This window comes from Parus major, chromosome 2, assembly GCF_001522545.3.
Source record: "Parus major isolate Abel chromosome 2, Parus_major1.1, whole genome shotgun sequence".
Taxonomy (NCBI): Eukaryota; Metazoa; Chordata; class Aves; order Passeriformes; family Paridae; genus Parus; species Parus major.
In genome coordinates this window covers 15,497,526-15,515,423 of record NC_031769.1, presented here as the reverse complement: position 1 = coordinate 15,515,423, position 17,898 = coordinate 15,497,526, and the positions used below count along the sequence as shown (strand labels likewise).

At 36.3% G+C, this 17,898-nt stretch overlaps 1 protein-coding gene across 8 annotated transcripts in view; it reads right to left on the bottom strand.

Moving 5' to 3' along the window:
- Window positions 1-17,898, bottom strand: part of MPP7 (membrane palmitoylated protein 7) — a 149,242-nt gene that overhangs the window by 89,739 nt on the left and 41,605 nt on the right. For all 8 annotated transcript variants that reach the window (XM_019005737.2, XM_019005739.2, XM_019005741.2 and 5 more), the window contains one exon: window positions 6,193-6,311. In XM_019005737.2, the coding sequence (XP_018861282.1) occupies window positions 6,193-6,311 (119 nt within the window). The remainder of the gene's footprint in view (window positions 1-6,192; window positions 6,312-17,898) is intronic.

The following is a 17,898-nucleotide window of genomic DNA, read 5'->3' as shown; positions in this document are numbered from 1 at the left end:
TTTCTGTGACTGAAGGATGTAAACTATAAAATATGAATCAAGCTTGCTTGATTCTCTTTTGAAATATGAAGAATAATTAAATTTCATTGGCCATGAATTGTTACTGGCTATCAACCACCTCCTCCACATTCACACTTCCTCCTCCTGACACCCAGGTGGTAAATCCTTACTCACACTTGCCTTTCCCTTCATTTTTCCTATCTCCAAGGCAAACAGCACTTCAGACCTCCACATGCATTTAGAGAACTGCACCCTATTCCCTTTACTGGGGAGGTACAGCTTTTTTAAAATATGGTTGAGAACTCAGCACTAAAGAACCTTAAGGACTTCAAATATCAAAGAGGCATTTTTCTGAGCAATCAGTTTCAATGATTCCACCCACTTCAAGGTGGTCCATACATCTCTCCAACGCTCCAGTGCTTTCCCCCCCAAACCACAACCCTCACTCTGTTAAATAAACTGAGGTTAGGTACAAAACCCCAGTCTCACTTTTTCTTCTAGTGCATATTCCAGGTTTGCAGTTCTTGAGTAATGGAGCTCCTCTAAGCTCTTTTTGAGGCAGCTGGTTTTGTCTGCCCACAACTCTCACCATTGCCTTAACAGGTACAAATAAATTAGCCACCAAAATCCCCTCGCAAACAAACCCTGCTCTCTTCCTCTTCTATATGATTAATAGAGAGGAAAAAAAAAAATGTCTTGAGACACGCAGAAATAGACAAATTGAACAATAAGATATGAAGATTGTATTAATATTACTTCTAGAGAAATTATATATGAAGAACAAAGTAATGGGAAAACAAAAAAGTTTTGAATGTTCAGCAAGAAGTATTTAAATGTCAGTTTCAAACTTGAACAGCAGAAGTAGTCAACATATTCCATCATCAGCCTTCCATGCCAAAAGCCAGCTCTATTTCAGTATGATCACCACCCTTCATTTTTTATTGTGTCATGTTCAGATCTTATACTACCTAATACATTCTCCTCAGCCACCATCTACTTTTCGGGCACACTCAGACATCATTCCCTCCATCTATGGATCATCCCCACCAAAAATACTAAACAACACATTCAGAACAATCAGTTGATTGATATCACAACTGATATAATCGGAAGTCCATTCTCTCTACATTGCTTTGGGACGAAGATCCAAATCTTTGGATGCCTGAGCTTGTGACTGGGCAGGAGCATGCGCCATTTGGATACACAACACGGGAGGTGAATGCACATGATCTGGGCGGCACATACCTGGAGTTGGCTCCAGAACAGCTGACATATCACAGGGTAGGGGAAAGCTGCACCATGTGATCTTCCACAAATGCCAAAATAACCTGCACATCTCTTCCCATGGACAGTTAATGGACTGAAGATTTAGTGCATCATCTGCAGGTAGTTGATTTTATCATTAAAGATGTATCAAATCAATCCCTTTTGCTTTGCCTTAGCCAACTTAGTTTTTGTAAATACTATCATTATTTTTTCATTGCCAAAAATGGAACCTCAGAATACTGAAACCATCTACATTTACATATGGAAAAATCTGAGTATTCACACTGAAAATTTCCAATGCCTATACCACAATGACTATAAAATTTGGGCTCTGTAATCATGTAATTCAATTTACACATCAAAGAAATTTCACCAGGATATACCTGACTAGTTTATTTTTGATATTTTTTTAGCAACTTACATGGTCAAACTCTAGCACACAGAAAATATACTTTCTTAAATCATATCCAGGTGAAACTAAGAAAATTTCCACAAATTAAGGTTTTGCAGGGCCAGATATCAAAATACTATGCAGTTACAATAAAATCAGACTTGATTCACCAAATCTTCCTTACTTTTGCAGTAGGCTGCTTTTTTTCCCCTAGTGCAACATACAGCTTTTTGAATGTACAAACTCTTTCCTATCAAGAGAAAGTGCAATGCCACTTGCTGCACTTCTTTTTTATAACGGAAAGTACAGTATTAAGTTGGCCAAAAACAAACTGCAATTGGTTATGAAATACTTTGGTAGCTGTGCAACAGAAAAGTTTACTCAATTCTTGAGCATTACATCCACAACCAGAAATGTTTAAGGCAACTGTGTGAGTGGAAGCTTCATCCTGGAGCTAAACAGACAAACAGTAAAACGTGTCTGGTGCACTAACAGCAAACAAACACACATGGAAATTCTTGCCGCTCCTCTAAAAATAATCCAAAGGAGTAGTTAGAGCACATTAGGTTTTTATCCTTTCTAAAAAATATCCAAGCTGAGCACACGTACTATTTCAGGTATCAGCTACGTCAATGCTTGTAATTAACCTGAAGGATCTTTCCCTCAGATTTCTATCCTATAAATCTCTACAGAATAAATGGGATCTCTGCTATATAAAAAGGAATGAGGCAGCTGAAGATTTTTGGTAAAATCTGAGAGTCATGTAAGAAGACAACGAAGTACCAAATTAAGAGGATCAGAAACAAAAACACTATCCAGAACCAGTTTTCCCTTCTAAACTGTCAACAGCTGTAGGTTCTCTTCTTTATTTTACTTTGTTGTCCTGGGGTGACTAAAAATCTAAACTAAAATCTAATCAACAGAGTCTTTTGTGAAGAAAAGGGACAGCAAGAACAGTTGCATCAGTGTTTGCTGGTTTCAGTAACTACAATAGGAATGTACTGTAGGGAACAATCCAGTATTTGCAGGGGAATGGATTGGATGATCTAATACAACTTTTCCATTTCTGACTTCTTAGAACAGCTTAGGCTCATCCAAGTTCTCAAAGAGATTTCTGTCCAACAATACTGAATGAAGAGAACTCCAAGACAAAGTTTGGGGCTTTTTTTTTTTCCGTTCTTTTTTTCTTTTCAGTATTGAGAGCCAGAATAGCAAACCATGTGTTATAGTATACAACCATGAAGAAAAAGCTATAGTAATTAAATACCCATAAAACTTAGAATATCTGTAGATATAAAAAGTGGAAAGTTCCTTTTATACTTCAGTCTTTCAATAATTTTGGAGCATTTTATCCATTTCTTAACCTTGGAAAAAGTTCTTTTATAATACCTGAAATTATTAAGCAGTAAGTTAAGAAGATCGGTGTAGAAATTTTTATTAAGCAATACATTAAAATAGAGAAATATCAGTGCTAATTGGTAATACACCCATGCTCATTTTCTTCCTACACTGCCACATACCAGGATCGCAACATCCTTGGCTCAAAGCTAGTGCACATTTTTTCCTTCCTTTTTCTTTTTTTATTACAAAATATGTGTCATCATTCTCTGTCTGCAGAATTAAAAACATTTGTCTTTGCAAGTACAGTTGCTCTTAAAGAAGTTACTGTTAGGAAAAACAATCTCTCACATAAGACACCAGAACTCAAAAAGAAAGATTTTGTCCTCCTGAAGTCTTGTATCAGGGGAAAAAGGGGTTTGTTCTTCTGCTCTTACAGGTTTCTTCCAAAAAGGTGAGGGACTGTCTTCTCTGAAACTTGAAAGGACACTGAACAATCCTTCTAAAAATGCATTAAGGATGAAACAAATAGCATGAGTTTCACATACAGTTAAGCCCATCTTGAAGCAGGTATATGAACATTTCAAAAGCTCTTCATACCTTACTTTATATACCAAAACTCCACAGTGTCCTAGCTTAGGGCAAATTAGGGAGGAAAATTCCAAATGGGGATTTCCCCAGGGAAATGCCCCTCCCCACCAACTGGTCCAGGAAAGGAAGAAAAAAATTCCTTGGAGAGAAGTGGAAAAAGCTGTTTATTTAACAGAAAATTGAATAATATTAAATAATAAAACCTCTTGTTGTTCGATGGAATGGCAAGTCTAGGAAGAAAAGTCCTTTTCATGTGGTGTAGCTCGGCTCGCTCAGGTTCTTATCAGTCCTCCGGCGCTGGAAAGTGCCGAGGCCCAGGCCCCGGTGGGCCACAGGCCTGAGCTCCCGGGGTTTAGCTGGGTGTTCAGTCCAGAGCAGGCTCGCACAGATCCAAGAAAATTGGAAAAAACAAAGGTCCAGGGAACTCCTCTGCCTCAGCTAGCTAAAACTAACTAAAAACCAGGAAGAAGCTCTGTCCCGCTGTCTGTCCGTGCTGCAGACACCACAGTCCAAGAGCGAGATGTGTGGGAGTGATGTTTTCCTTTAACACAAACTGCGCGCTTCTTCTTCCCCCTCTCTTGCTCTCAAAGCCAGTCTTAAAGGTGCAGAACTTAATATATAACATAAACCAGACGATTGGGGATACCAGTATCATAAAGCCACCCCAGGACACACAGAAACCAAGGTGAGGTTTGATAGCCTGTGACATGCACTGGGTCAGACCAGATGCTCTTAATATTTGTCTCAATTCTTGTAATTAAATACTTTTCGTCACAAATGAAATTAATATATTGTACTAAAGAAGGGCAACTAGTGAATACTAAAGATGTCATTTTGAGATTTCAAGAATGACATCTATTTTAATATAGAGTGAGGCTTAAGAGGACATTAAAAGAAGCTTCAACAAGGTCAAAATTAGGTGTAAGATTAATATTTGGACCTACAGAGCACAAGATAAATCATGAAGATGGTTAGAATATTTCAGTGCCTTCTTGTTGAAATTGCAATCAAGTGACCATTCACTGATCCCCTTTCTCATCTTTCTTTTCTGTTACAGTAAGTCAAATCCATCCTGCAGAAACAAAAACATGGTAACCAGGGCATGCAACCAGGAGAGCCACTAGGAAAGCCAACTGCTCCAAACTGAGAGCATACTTCAAGTGAGTAAACCAGTTAACTACTGTCTTCTTTTGGAATGAGGGGCAAAAGGCAGTAAGTGAAGGAGTTTGAAAAAGTTTGGGTTTTGCCTCAAGAAAAAAATTAGAGCAAATGTTGAAGTGTCAATGTTTCACAGATCCACACTCATTTTCTAGCCAGCCTTCTTTAATTCCCAAACCAGAAAGAAAACTAATTTAGCAGCTGACCTAACATTTTGCTTAGATGCAAACCACTGTCAGCCTACATCAGAGAGATGACTGGTATTCCTCTTACAGTGATCTTCTGAGCCACCTGCACAGACAGCTGCAGCAAAGCCGCAAGGAGTCTGGGAGTCACGGCACTTCAGAAATGTTGATGGAATTCTTTAGGCAAGCAAGTATTGCCAAGCACGGTTCCACTGTTAGTTGCTTTTGCATATAAAATGCCTAAGAACATTTATGTCCACTTTTATATGCAAATTCTCAAATATTTTGAAGAGTATCACCAAGCATTCGACCAAGTATCAACATTATTACATTTTTTTCCAGAATAAAATAGCTGAAAAAAATGGGAAAATGTGATTCTTTCATACCTATTAGAAATAATCCCAGTTTTAAGCTTCCTCAGCAATTGACAAGGGTAACAAATTCTGCACAAGTCTGGATATATTCATGACAAGGGTTAATACCATCTACTGACTCATTTCAGACCTCAGAATTTCCTTCCAGCTTGAATTAGCGCTGTACTGGGTACTGAAGACATACTTACTGTTTTGTAGGAGTGGAATATTTTTAACCAGCTGATTGGTCCCATTTTTCAGCTCTACACAATTTTAAGATTATTGGGATAGCTGTGTGTACTCCCACAGCATGCTTTGATTTCTTGTTGCTGATCATTTTTGTAGCATAATATTTTACTCAAGTATTCATCCAATTTATTTTAGGCTGTACTTTAGTCCAGCATATTTATGAGCAAAACACAATATTAAATGGAGACAAGCCAATAAAAGAAACAGCTTACTAGAATTTCAGTTGACTTTGTTAAAGGAAATTATTTTAAATTAATGTGGCTACTGAACTCTTGCCATACTTGACCTCAGAAAATATATTCCTTCTAATTTTTGCTGTGAACGTTTATTTATTTAAGCTAAACTCCAGGTCTTGAATGTTGACCATAAAGAAGTGTCAGATTTCCTGCTACTATTTCGTACTCTTTTTTTCTAAACAAGGGCAAATAACACATGTTTGTTGCATTAGCATTACACTGCCAAAACAACACTCTTAAATGAAATCATCTATGTATTTTTGGTAAAATCTTATTTAACAACTTCCACCCTGCCAGAAACAGAGTTAAAACAAGGCTGTTTTGTTTTCACTGAGCAACAGCTTGGTCACTGGTTTACTAGATGGCGCTCAAAACATTTTTCCATATGCTCTTCTCAAAGAAAATCTGACTTAAATGTGGTTTACCTTCACCAGTGAATGAAGGCTTTTTTCACCAAACATATCCCAGAGGAAGGTCAGGTCTTCCTGGCTGTCCACATGTGGCTGCAGCTGGGCTGGCAATGCAGCCAGCAGCTCGTACAGACCTATAAAATGAAAATAAAACACAAAGTGTAATCTAGGGTGATCTCATTAATTTCACTTAACAGTTCTGTGTAATTGGCTGCCTGGAGCATGTCATTTTAACTGAAGAGGGAGACTGGAGTATCCAGCACAACATTAACTTGTAGAACCAAAAGGAACATTTAGAAAAAATTACTAAGAAAAAAGTATTAGCGTACTTTTTACCTTGTCACAGTTGTCAAAGTTCTACATCCATATATATTTACACAACGTTATGCAGAAAATTCATAAAAGGTTTTGAGAAAAGGACAAACCCAGAAAAAAAAAACATACATTCCTTTGCTTAATCGTTATTCCATTTCCCTTGATGTTAGCCAAAGAGTGAAATGAGTCATGAATAGGAAAAACTTCCTTAAAAGAACAGAAACTGGATAGGGTGGTCCATTAGAAAAAGGTTTGTGGTTTTTATAAATATTTCTTGCTAATAATATTGCTTAATATTTTTTTCAATCCTGTGTTCAGCAAGGATCCACAGCAATACAAAAGCACCTTCTCTGTTTTGCAGGATTAAACTTTTAAAAACAAAACCAACACAGTTTTCCCAGACACACATGCACACAGAAATATTTCAGTAACATTTTTAATTTGCAGGTATTTGAGATTCTCTCTAGGGCTAAAGAAATTGCTGTTCTCAGTTTTTTGTGGCACACCTCAGCAGCAGTCTCTGAGGGGCAGACAGTAGCACACTGTTCCACAGTAGCGTACGGCATAAAATATCCATCGTGCACACAGACCATCAAAGTGCTGTCCAAGAAATGTAGCAACAGTGTTTGCAGCAGTCCTCTTTAGGGAGGTAACCTGGCATGAGTTGATATCAATTCATAGCACATGTTTAGTTTTCCAGTGGGATTACTTGGGGTAAAAAGGACAAAATGCCTTTTTCTCCTGTCTGCTGTCTACAAAAACACCAACAGTCTCCTGGGATCCAAGATACACGGTCCTATTATTATTTTTAGTCAGAGTAAGTGCTGCCGTTCATCACAAGAATGGATTTTTACAACATATTCTACTGGTAAAAGAGCACTGTTGTACATTACAGGTTACTTATTGTTATTATGCTTATTATCTCCCTAAAACTTATCATTTAGAATATTTATTAGTAAACATAATTTAGCAACCTTTTCAGGCAGTACATATCCCTTTCAACAGCACCTTTGGGTTCTGATTATTTACATTTTCTTCTTTTTGCTGCCTCTTAGTAAAATATTCTTGGAGAAAAAAAATTCTTCCCAGATACATTCTTTTTCTGCTCCAAGCATTTTTTGGTGGTTCACATTCATTTCTCTTAAAATTCTGCTTTTATTTAAATCTGTTCTTGCTTCTGCTTCAGAAACACTGCAGAAAAAAAGATACAACTCAAACCACTACAAATTTGCAGACAGAAAGACCATCAAGCTTTGCATAGCAAGACATAATCACTGATTGAGCTGACAGCCAGAGAAAAGATGTCTGAGCACGACTTGTGGCTCCAATTTCCCAGATTATTAGAACTTCAGAACTTAGCAAAAATGGTTGTTTTATCACACAATTTATGAAAACAATTAATATAGAAAATTAAAACATTTCTTTATTTTTTCATTTAGAAAATTTAAAAAATTCTTTACACTTGGCCACTTTTGTTACTGTAAATATATTTACCTCAAAACAACCTTAAGGCTGTCAGAAAATTGAATAGAAATTTTCAATGTCAGCTTGCACTGTGGCATAACTGCTTAGCAACAATTCCTGTGTGTCATTCAGAAGAAAGAAAACAGTAAGTTCAGCCACTTCCTTCAAATAAAAGACATGTAACAGAGTAAGCTTTCTTTTCCTTGATCCATCAGATCTGCTTAAATTCCACATGCAATCAACTATAAAACCATTCTCTCCTTGTAACTTGTTCCTCAATGCTTTGATAATCAAATCCCTAGTGAAAAATAAAATGAAAGTTTGTATTTCCTGATGGATTAACTATTAGTGACACAAGGGGAAACTGATTCTGCCCATAATGAGACTTTGTTTTTACACACAAAACTCACAGAGAAAAACCCTGCCTGCCAGCACTCCAGGAGTGCCGAACCCTGCAGGTGCTTACACACATGAAGATTTCACATCCAGCTCAAAAGTTTCTGTGAGCTTTACTTATTTACGTAGCCCTGAATTGCCCCTTCCAAGAAAATGGGAGCCCATGTTCCTAGTGCGCTACTCCAGGTTCAACAGCAATGCACCTAATCTGTGCAACTCCCCTGGGGAAGTGGAGACAATTAGACAGGTGCTGACTGATTTTATCCAATATCATAGCCATGCTTCTAGTTCTTCCCTGCTTTGGCTTTAGAATCCAGTGTTCATAGCTTTCAGCCAGAAGGAAATGAGAATCCAGTCCTTCTCCACAGTGGAAACTGAGGACTGTGCCATGCAGCGTGCTAGAGGACACCACGCTCTTGCTCTACAGACACCTAACGAAACTATGTAGAAAGGAATTAAAAAACCAGTTCCATCAAGGAACTAAGTAAAAATCAGGCAGAAGGAGGACTTAGTGTATTAACCTGGGGAGAACAGAAGACAAAGATCTAGAATATTGTTCACATTTCCATTTTCTTTTTTAAATTAAATTTGTGTGATTAAAGATCACCTGACTCAGCTCCAGAAGTTAATAGAGAAGAAGGTGGTAGCACCTGCAAAAAGTTTACCTTTTCTCTTGCTCCTTGTTCTGCCTGTGATGCGCGGTATCAAAATTTTCAGATGGACATTCTGATTTCTATATATTAAGAAATAAAGTGTGTGGATCTTCTACCTCCAAGTAAAACATGAATTTTACTTCCATCTAAATTACATTAAATGTGTTGATGTTATTCATTGCACTATGAAGAAACAGTGAAAATTGCAGCTGGCATATGACTTTACCAGCACATGACATGTTGAAGAAAGTGTTTCTGTGATGTGGATAGGGACACAATAATTTGTCAAGTTAGTGTAAACTGGTAATGGCAATGTAAACTGGTAATGAAGTTGACACCTCTATATTGGCAGCTACTCACTGGACTAATTTTACTTACCAAATCTGAACAACTGTCACATGCATCTTTCTTACTCTTGAAGAGTAGTAGCTCAAATTCCTGCAGACCTGTAAGATCTCACTGTACAGAGATGCTGCCATGCAGCAATAGAATAATCTGAATTTCCTAGTAGAGTACTTCAGATCAATTTCAAACCTCTTGCAAAACTTCTACATAGTATCTCAGGTGGTTCTAGAAGTCAGAGACAAAGGCCATGGAAAAAAGCCCAAGTTTAAGTACTGCCAGGCTGTTAAAATCAAATTTTTTTTAACTGTCACAGCAGCAATTATGTAGTCTGAAGGGATGCCACACTAAACACTTTTGATTACTTCTAAAACCAAAAATTAACTTTCCAAAAGCTCATAGTGATATCCCCTAAAATACAGATTGTTTGACAATTTAAAATGGCATATTCATTGCATAAGCCCCAGAGTGAGACGTATCAGCACCCACAAGCTGAATGCCACCACTGCCTGCCAGGCCTTAAATGTGCTTTTGGTCTCAATTTTGATTTTTCTCTTGAAGTCCCACCTTCTTGAGTCATATGGCATGCATGGACCTCACACTTATTTGAAAGGTGTCCACAATATAAATAAACACAACAAGCTTTTAAAAAAATGTATCTAGAAGTTGCTTTAAAAAAAATAAAAAGAAAAGCCAAGAAAAAAATTCTTTTATTTTTAATGCCTCATGTTGGCACCACTGTGTGGAGTGTCCTGCAAAAAAAAGAAAAAATTCTGCTTTTATTATACACTTTCTATTCTGCTTAGGTTCTTGATTTTTTTTTTAGTCTAGTTTGCCTAAAATTAGCCAGCATTTATATTCAAAATTAATCATGCGCCCCTTGGAATTAACTAGTATGAAAATACTTTAGGTGTCAAAATTCAGTAAAGTAAGCATGACTTACACAAGAAAAACTAGTTTATTTTGATTTTTAAAAGTAGATAATTTCTTCCCAGAAGACCTAAGCATACATTAAAAAAAAAAAAAAAACAAACCACAAACTAACAATGTGATTAAACATGAAGATGCAAGACAATTACGCAATTTTAGGAGGGGAAGTAAGTCTGGTCATTCCTACAACTCACGGGGGAGGAACCCCAACATCTATCACCTAACCACACCTAAAAGGGTAAAAGATAAATTTCAACTTGTTCTTTCAACACACTTAAGCAGTTACTGTCTGCAGATCATCTTCAGCTTTTTCTAAACTTAATTAATACAATTTAGTTTTATTTGATCTGAGACCAAAATGTAGAATAATGCTAATTCCAGTTTACAAATGTGTATAGTAGATTTGCACACACAATCGGATTTAAGAGTAAGAAGCAATAGAAACCTTTTAAATCAGAAACAACGGGACATATAAGATTTTTCCAGTTTTAGAAAATTGCTTCCTTTGTAGTATTATATTCTACAGAAGACTGCTTGTTCCTAGGAGGAGAATAAATGGCTAAGCAATTGATGAAACTGTTCTTGTACTGAACCACTCACACTGCAGATTCCAGATGCTCTACATTCTTGACATCAGAATGGAAAAATTTACTGTTAGTCTAGAGAAATTTAATATCACCATTCTTGTCATATCCTTCATAGCTTCATTATTAGGACAAGTCTGTGGAAGCTATAAACTAGTGCTAAATGATAAAAAAATATGGTCTCTGCGTTCCATCACTCTTGCATATTACAAGAAAACACCAACTTTGTTTTGGTTAGCATAAAGAAAGAAATGGAAACATGGATGTGCCTTTGCTTTCATATGCTAATTAATTTCCTGAATTAGCATTCTGAACAATGATGCCAGGCTTCGAATCTAGAATTTTTACAGCAACTGAGGGATAATAAACACTAAAGAACATATATCTAAAGGCCCAGAACAACACTGTAAAAATTTATTGTGTTAATAAAATGGGACAAACCAACTTTTAAATTTTCCACTTTGTCAAAGGTAAAATAATCAGCACCATTTGCTGCCATTTATAACAAGCTAACATTTTTTCACATTTGAACTGTACTTTACAGTTCCACAAAGGCTCAGACATTTGCCTTACACACATGCAAACAGCATTGCAGTAGAAACACCCGTTCTGACATCTTTGCTGTTGAATAACAAAATCAGTCACTAACACCACATACTGAAAATTATATCATTCTGAAATTTGAGATTAGTATTTATGCACAGGTTCAAATAAAAACATATACGGTCTGTCTGCATATTAGGATGGACACTGCTCTGTCGTATCAGACTCCAGCTGTAAAAAGATCCCTATGTGCTCAAATTTATGTGCTACAAATAATTCTTTTTTTATATTCTCTTAAGTAGTTCTACTGAATACATGGGCTTGCTGATGCTACAAAAAGTCAAAGAGTAACAATTTTTCTCTGCAGAGCCAGATGGATTAACACACTCCAGTAACCACCTTTTTTTAAATTTTATGTTTAGTGTTTCTACAAAAAAAAAAAAAAAGTCATTTGCAAAGTACAGAACACTGAGTAACTACATAATCACGACATGCAAGTGATCAGCATCTTGGGAAAAATATCAGTTTTGATTTATTTCCTAATTCACAAAAAAAAGTAAAACGCTGAATTCTTACAGATGGCAGAGCAATAAAAATATCCATGTTGTATATTTTTTCTAACAAAAAAATTTTTTTTTGCTGTAAGTGTCCTCAAAGAACAAGACTGCATATTCATAAGGGCAACAGTATTTTAACGAAAAAGTTATACCTAATCTTTATTCCTCCAAACTACAGTAAATTTGTTAGCCTACCTTAAAACAATGTTATGACAGAAAATGTTGAATGAGTAATCATTTAAACCCATCACTTTTAAAAATATTATTTCCTTCAAAATGGAAAAGTCTTTAGTTTTGGAACTTGGCTCCTGGAGCTAAAGAATACGCAGTTGTTTGAAACAGTTATTGGTCTTTTAGGATTTGTCTCAACATGTGTATTTCAGATTTAACATATCACATACCGTTAACATTGTGATGCGAGTTAGAGTTGATCTCTATTTGCATCCATACAGGGCAAGACTTCCTGCAAAGTTTCTGCTTGTGTGGCTCATCAAAGCTGTTTCAAAATCGAACCCCCTCAAAAATCTAGTTACTAGACACTGCGTCAACACGGATATTTTCAAAGTTCATAAAATGTACTTTTATGACTATTCAAAAGTCCACCTATTATCTGCAAGAATAACACATACATAAAACTGATTTAAAGTGACCCATCAAGGACAAATTAACAAGCAGCTTGTGGAAAACTCATACAAAGATCTCATTTTAAAAAAAGAAAAAAATCTTGTCTCCTCCAATGAAGCCTGCATACTATGGCACCTTGAATAACCTTGACTAGTTGACTGGTCCTTTCCATAGACATCAGCTTGGCAAGTATTTAGTATTTCTATCTAGATCTTCATCAGCCTTAGATGAGGCAATATCAAGTACCTGGCAGGCAGTCAGCAAAGAACTCATTCCAGCACTAAGAAGGCACCGGGCACACTGGCCATATTTTAACCCTTTAGTCACAGTTTACAAGGTTATAAGAGACTTGGCACTGGGGAGGGGCAGTAGGGACTACTAAACACTAGCATTTTACATCTGCAAAAGGAAGACACAGTATCTCATTAAGAGCCTGAATAAAGACTTCTAACATAAATCATAAATAGAAAACAACACTATTTTCAAATCAGTTGGGTCTAAGAATAATGGAAACACTGTTTGTGTATACAGGATATATCTGTCATGAGAGTAGAAGAAAACGTCTGTGGTCCAGTAATAATAGTAAGTCCTGGTCTAGTTAAAGGTGTCCCTGCCCACAGCATCGAGTTTGAAGTTAGATGACCTTTAAGGTCCCTTTCAGCCCAAACCATTCCTTGATCCTAAATCATTACCGTATTTTGAAAGCAAGTTTAGGAAAGTAAACTATTTGAAATAATTAAATTATTTCATGTTTATCGGTAACACCTAATATGTTACTTTGATGCGTTCTTTGTTTGTGTTGGGTTTTTTTCTTAAATCAATGTGTTATTAAAAAGAAAAAATCAATTTTGAGCCACTGTATTTCACAACAGGCATCTAACAGCTAGCAGGGAAGCTTCTCATTACCTCTTAATAGTAATAAATTGCCTTCTGATTAACAGGTTTAGTTCTTTTAAATCAGCCAGGATGTTACATGATATTGGGCTGAGAAGCCACAGAACCTTCCATCTGACACTAAACACACACAGTATATGTAAGCTCTGCTGGCTAACCTGGATGCTGGCACAGCTACACTTGAGGGGGACAGCACAGCAGTGTGCTCTCAGCAAAGGACACCTGGCATCACTAGAACTGTCAACCACTTGTGTAACTACAGTGTTTGCAGAGCCATATGTAATGGAGCCTCTGCTTAGAAACAGTATAGGCTATTGTACATTCAAATTTACTACAAAACTACACACTGCTCACCAAAAAAAAAAAAGGGGGGTAAAATTGATTCAGCTAACAGACCATTTGAATTTAAATGTGTCCAAAAACTGTAGCAGTTTTAAAGAGTTTACCATCAGTAAATATACTTACACACATTTTCTGATTCCATACTACTCAATCAGTCTAGCATAATATAAAATATTAACACGAAACAGAACAGTTTGGAGAAATTTCATTTCACTTCAGATGAATTTTCCAAGTCACCATAAATATGTTGATACCAAAATAAATACCCTTTCCAACACCAGCAAGTTGTATTTTTAAAAATTCAATCAGATTATAGTTAAAGCTAACCATACATCTCACACGTTCCCAAATCTTCAAAATTAATGCTATCCTAAGAGCCATTTAATGCCTCTGGCAGATGGAGAAGGGGAGAAATCAAGAATGCAAGGATAAAATATTTTCTCTATTTATTAATTCAGTATGAATTTTGCCTCGGCTGTCATATCTATTTTCATGAATATCTGGCCATACCTATGTATTTCAACATGCTTATGAATTAAAGAAGCTTTGAAATTGTGATGCAGACAGAACATTTACATACTACACTTGCTGCAGAACACCTATACCTGAAGTTGTAACCAAGAGTGTAAAGCAGGTAAGTGAAGGCTTTCCCTCTGCTCTGTTTCCACCACCGGACGCCAGTGAGGAAGCAAAGACAGTTTGGAGCAGGAACCGATGACCCTGCAAGCCTTTGCCCTGGCAGCCTCCAACGGAAGAACAACTCACAGAAAACTTTCCTTCACTGCTCTCCTAAATTCCCTTTCTCTTCATCTCGTAACAATGAGATGGCCAGATCTTTGGCCACCATTTTATGTTGCTGCATTCTTTAAATAAGATGTAAAAATAGATCTCTCTGATTTCTATCTCACTCCGAAGCCTGAAAACTGGGTTAAAAGGCTAAAATTGAAATTTTAGCACTTCAGAATAATTTGTCCTTCTTCCACTATAGATGCTTCTGATGCCCCCCTTTCAGCTCAACCAACTACTCAGCTTTTTTGATGTTGTAATACTTTTTTCTCCACCTTTTTTTTCTTTTTATTATCAAATCCTCTTACAAAACATCATGTTGAAACTGACAAGCTGATCAAAATGCATTAATATAGTAGTAAATAAAGAGAAGACATCTATATGAAAACAATAAAAGCAAGAGAGCTTCTTTTTATGTTCAGGTGACTGCAACATCATCTTTGAAATTCCCCTTGCTTGCAGTGGTCTCTGACCACTGGGAAGTCAATCCAAATGAACTATCCTAGCAAAATATTTCTACCAGCATTCAGCATATCCAAACCAACAGCATGCAGCTTCAGAGGTCAAGATGAATTCTGAAGAATCACAAAATATACTACCATAAATGCATTTTGGCAAAATTCCTAACATTTAGAACAGATTTCACATATCTATTTAGTATTAATACAAAACATATGAAAACATGAAAGCAAGGAATATTTAAAGGCCATGTGAACTTAAAATTTGGTTAGTAACAAATGTGGGGTTTTTTTTAATTACAAACCTAGCATGTATTCAGTTCTGTAGTCTTGTAATACTGAGAAAACTGCACTATCTGGCACAGTGCTCGCTCCTTTATGCGCTGAAGGAGAAACAAACATAAGCCCTGACACATTTTCTCTTTCTATAATTTATGATATTCAAATCCAAGAACTGCTTCTGACTTTCACTGTATATAAGTAATCTCACACAGTTTTACTTGGTGCCTAAACTTGGCCCATGAATGTGATTTTCCTGCTGACAACACATGAAACAAAAACATGAAATCTGCTTTGCACATTTATGCACTGGTTTTTGAGAACAAACAGAAAAGCATTTTTAAGCTTGTCAGTTAAGCAACCTTGATAGAGCATTGGGAGGGAAGAAATCTGAAACAAGTTTATGATGTTTTTCACATTAAGACAACACTTAAAGCTTAATGATGTCATCTTGGCTCCACCAAAAGTCAGCAACAAAGCTGCCATCTACTACTGTGAAGCTAGAAGTGCAATTTTGCACCTTTCTAAATATTCCAGATAAGTGAATGCCAGATCTCACAGATTTGCTTTACCTGCAAAAATGCAAGTCTTCTTGCTCAGTCTTCAAAAAATTGTTTGATGGGCTTGCACACAGAGAGCAAGCAAACTTTCAAAACACAAACTGTTGAAAGCTTCTGAGCCAGCCCGAGGCATGAGCTCAGCCTTCCATTCATGCTGGTTGTTTTAAGATAATTTTGACTTGACACTGACCATAAACTTTAAGGGTCACACAGGTGATATACACAATGAGCAGATTTTCAATTATTATTATTATTATTATTATATAAAAATATGTTTTCTATATGGAGTGGAAGAGAAAGAAGCGTCTGCACATCCTTTATCCGCTGTCTTTAGGTTAGTGAAGCCAGATCAGTCTGGTAAGTTTAAATTAAAAATCACTGTATCAGTCTGAAAAAATTAAAAGAAACATTTTTTAAAAAGATTGAAAACAGTGTAGCCATGATTTTGATTTAACATAGCTTAAAGCCTGATAAATGCCCCTCAAAACAGATTTAAGAGGCATGGCTTACGTTCAGAAGATACAGGTTTAAACATGGTAGGACAAAAGCAAGTATATAAAGAATGTATATGAAGAAAGCAGCTGCAAGTACATGGTGCCACTTCTAATAAAAGCAGTTGACGAAGTAAAAGCATGGTAAAATGAACACAGGTAAACATTTAGTACACCCCATCATGAACACTATCCTACTTTTAACAGTGATCTGATACTTCAGACTACATTAAAAAAAAATAATAATTAATGTTCCCATATTGGTGACTGAATGTCCAGTGGCCAGTGACATGGCAACTTCCGTTATTCACAGATTATGCATTTCTATTTATGAGTTCTCATGGAATTCTTTCATTTGTTTTTAAATCCAGGTTTACTTTTAATTCACACAGCATCTAACAGACATAAAAACAGGTTGGGCTGCATTTTGTCTGACTGTATTTCCAAGAGTTTTAGTAAATCGGCTGAACAGGATTATGTCCCTACCCTAAAGATCCATTAAGTGACTTGCCAAGTCCTCAGTGCCCCAGACAGAGCAGTTTCAACTCGTGTCACATGTCACAATACCAGTCTGTGCAGGCAGGGGGAGAGGAAGACTGGCTTATCCACACAGAAAGAACTGAGGTAGGAAAAATTTTATGCAGATCACTATTTTTTTAATCTAAGAGTGAGAGTAACAGCAGAAAAACAGGACTCCAGTGAGAAACTACCTGTATTATAGCCAGGGTAGAAAGTTTGATGTAACCATCCCAAAAATACTTAAGTGCATATCAACCCCATTAGGAAGTATTGTAAAGAAAGTGGAAGAAAAAAAAAAAAATCTCTTTTCACTCCAAATGCAAATTTTTATTTAGAGAAACAACTTATAACTTGAGGCAGAAAAAAAAGGGACTTAACAAGCAGTATTACCTAACAACAAGATATTAAGGGCACGTATTATGTTTTACTCTAAATTTCATCGAACAGTGAAAACACTTGAGTTTTAACATAGATCTTAATTATTAAAGGTATGTTTGCATCATGATATGGATTAAACAGCACAGTAAAACACACTTAGAGGCATTCTAACACACAATATCTCAAAATTAGGATTATTTTCTACTTTTTGAAGCCTTTCTCTTTTTTTTCCAGAAAGTATGTCCATGACTATTACTTTTGGACACATTAACAATCTTTAAAAATAAACAAGCAATAATTAAAAAAAAAATTAAGGCAGGTTTTAAAAAGACACAAAAGGGTGCATGATAAAGAAAGTAAAGGTCCAGAGTGAAAAATCAGCTCAGAGTAGACCCTGACACATCTTCCAAAAATCAGCTTTAGCAGACTGAACAGCTTCAACTCACTTATTTTCACGAGGAGAGGGAGAGAAAAGAAAGGTATGCAGAGATAGGGCTTGGCAAAGTCATAGTCAAATCCCTTAAATACAGGAATAGGGAGACAAAAAAGCATATAAAACCAAACAACTCTCCTTCCCCATGGCAACAAATAAATAGACGCACACCC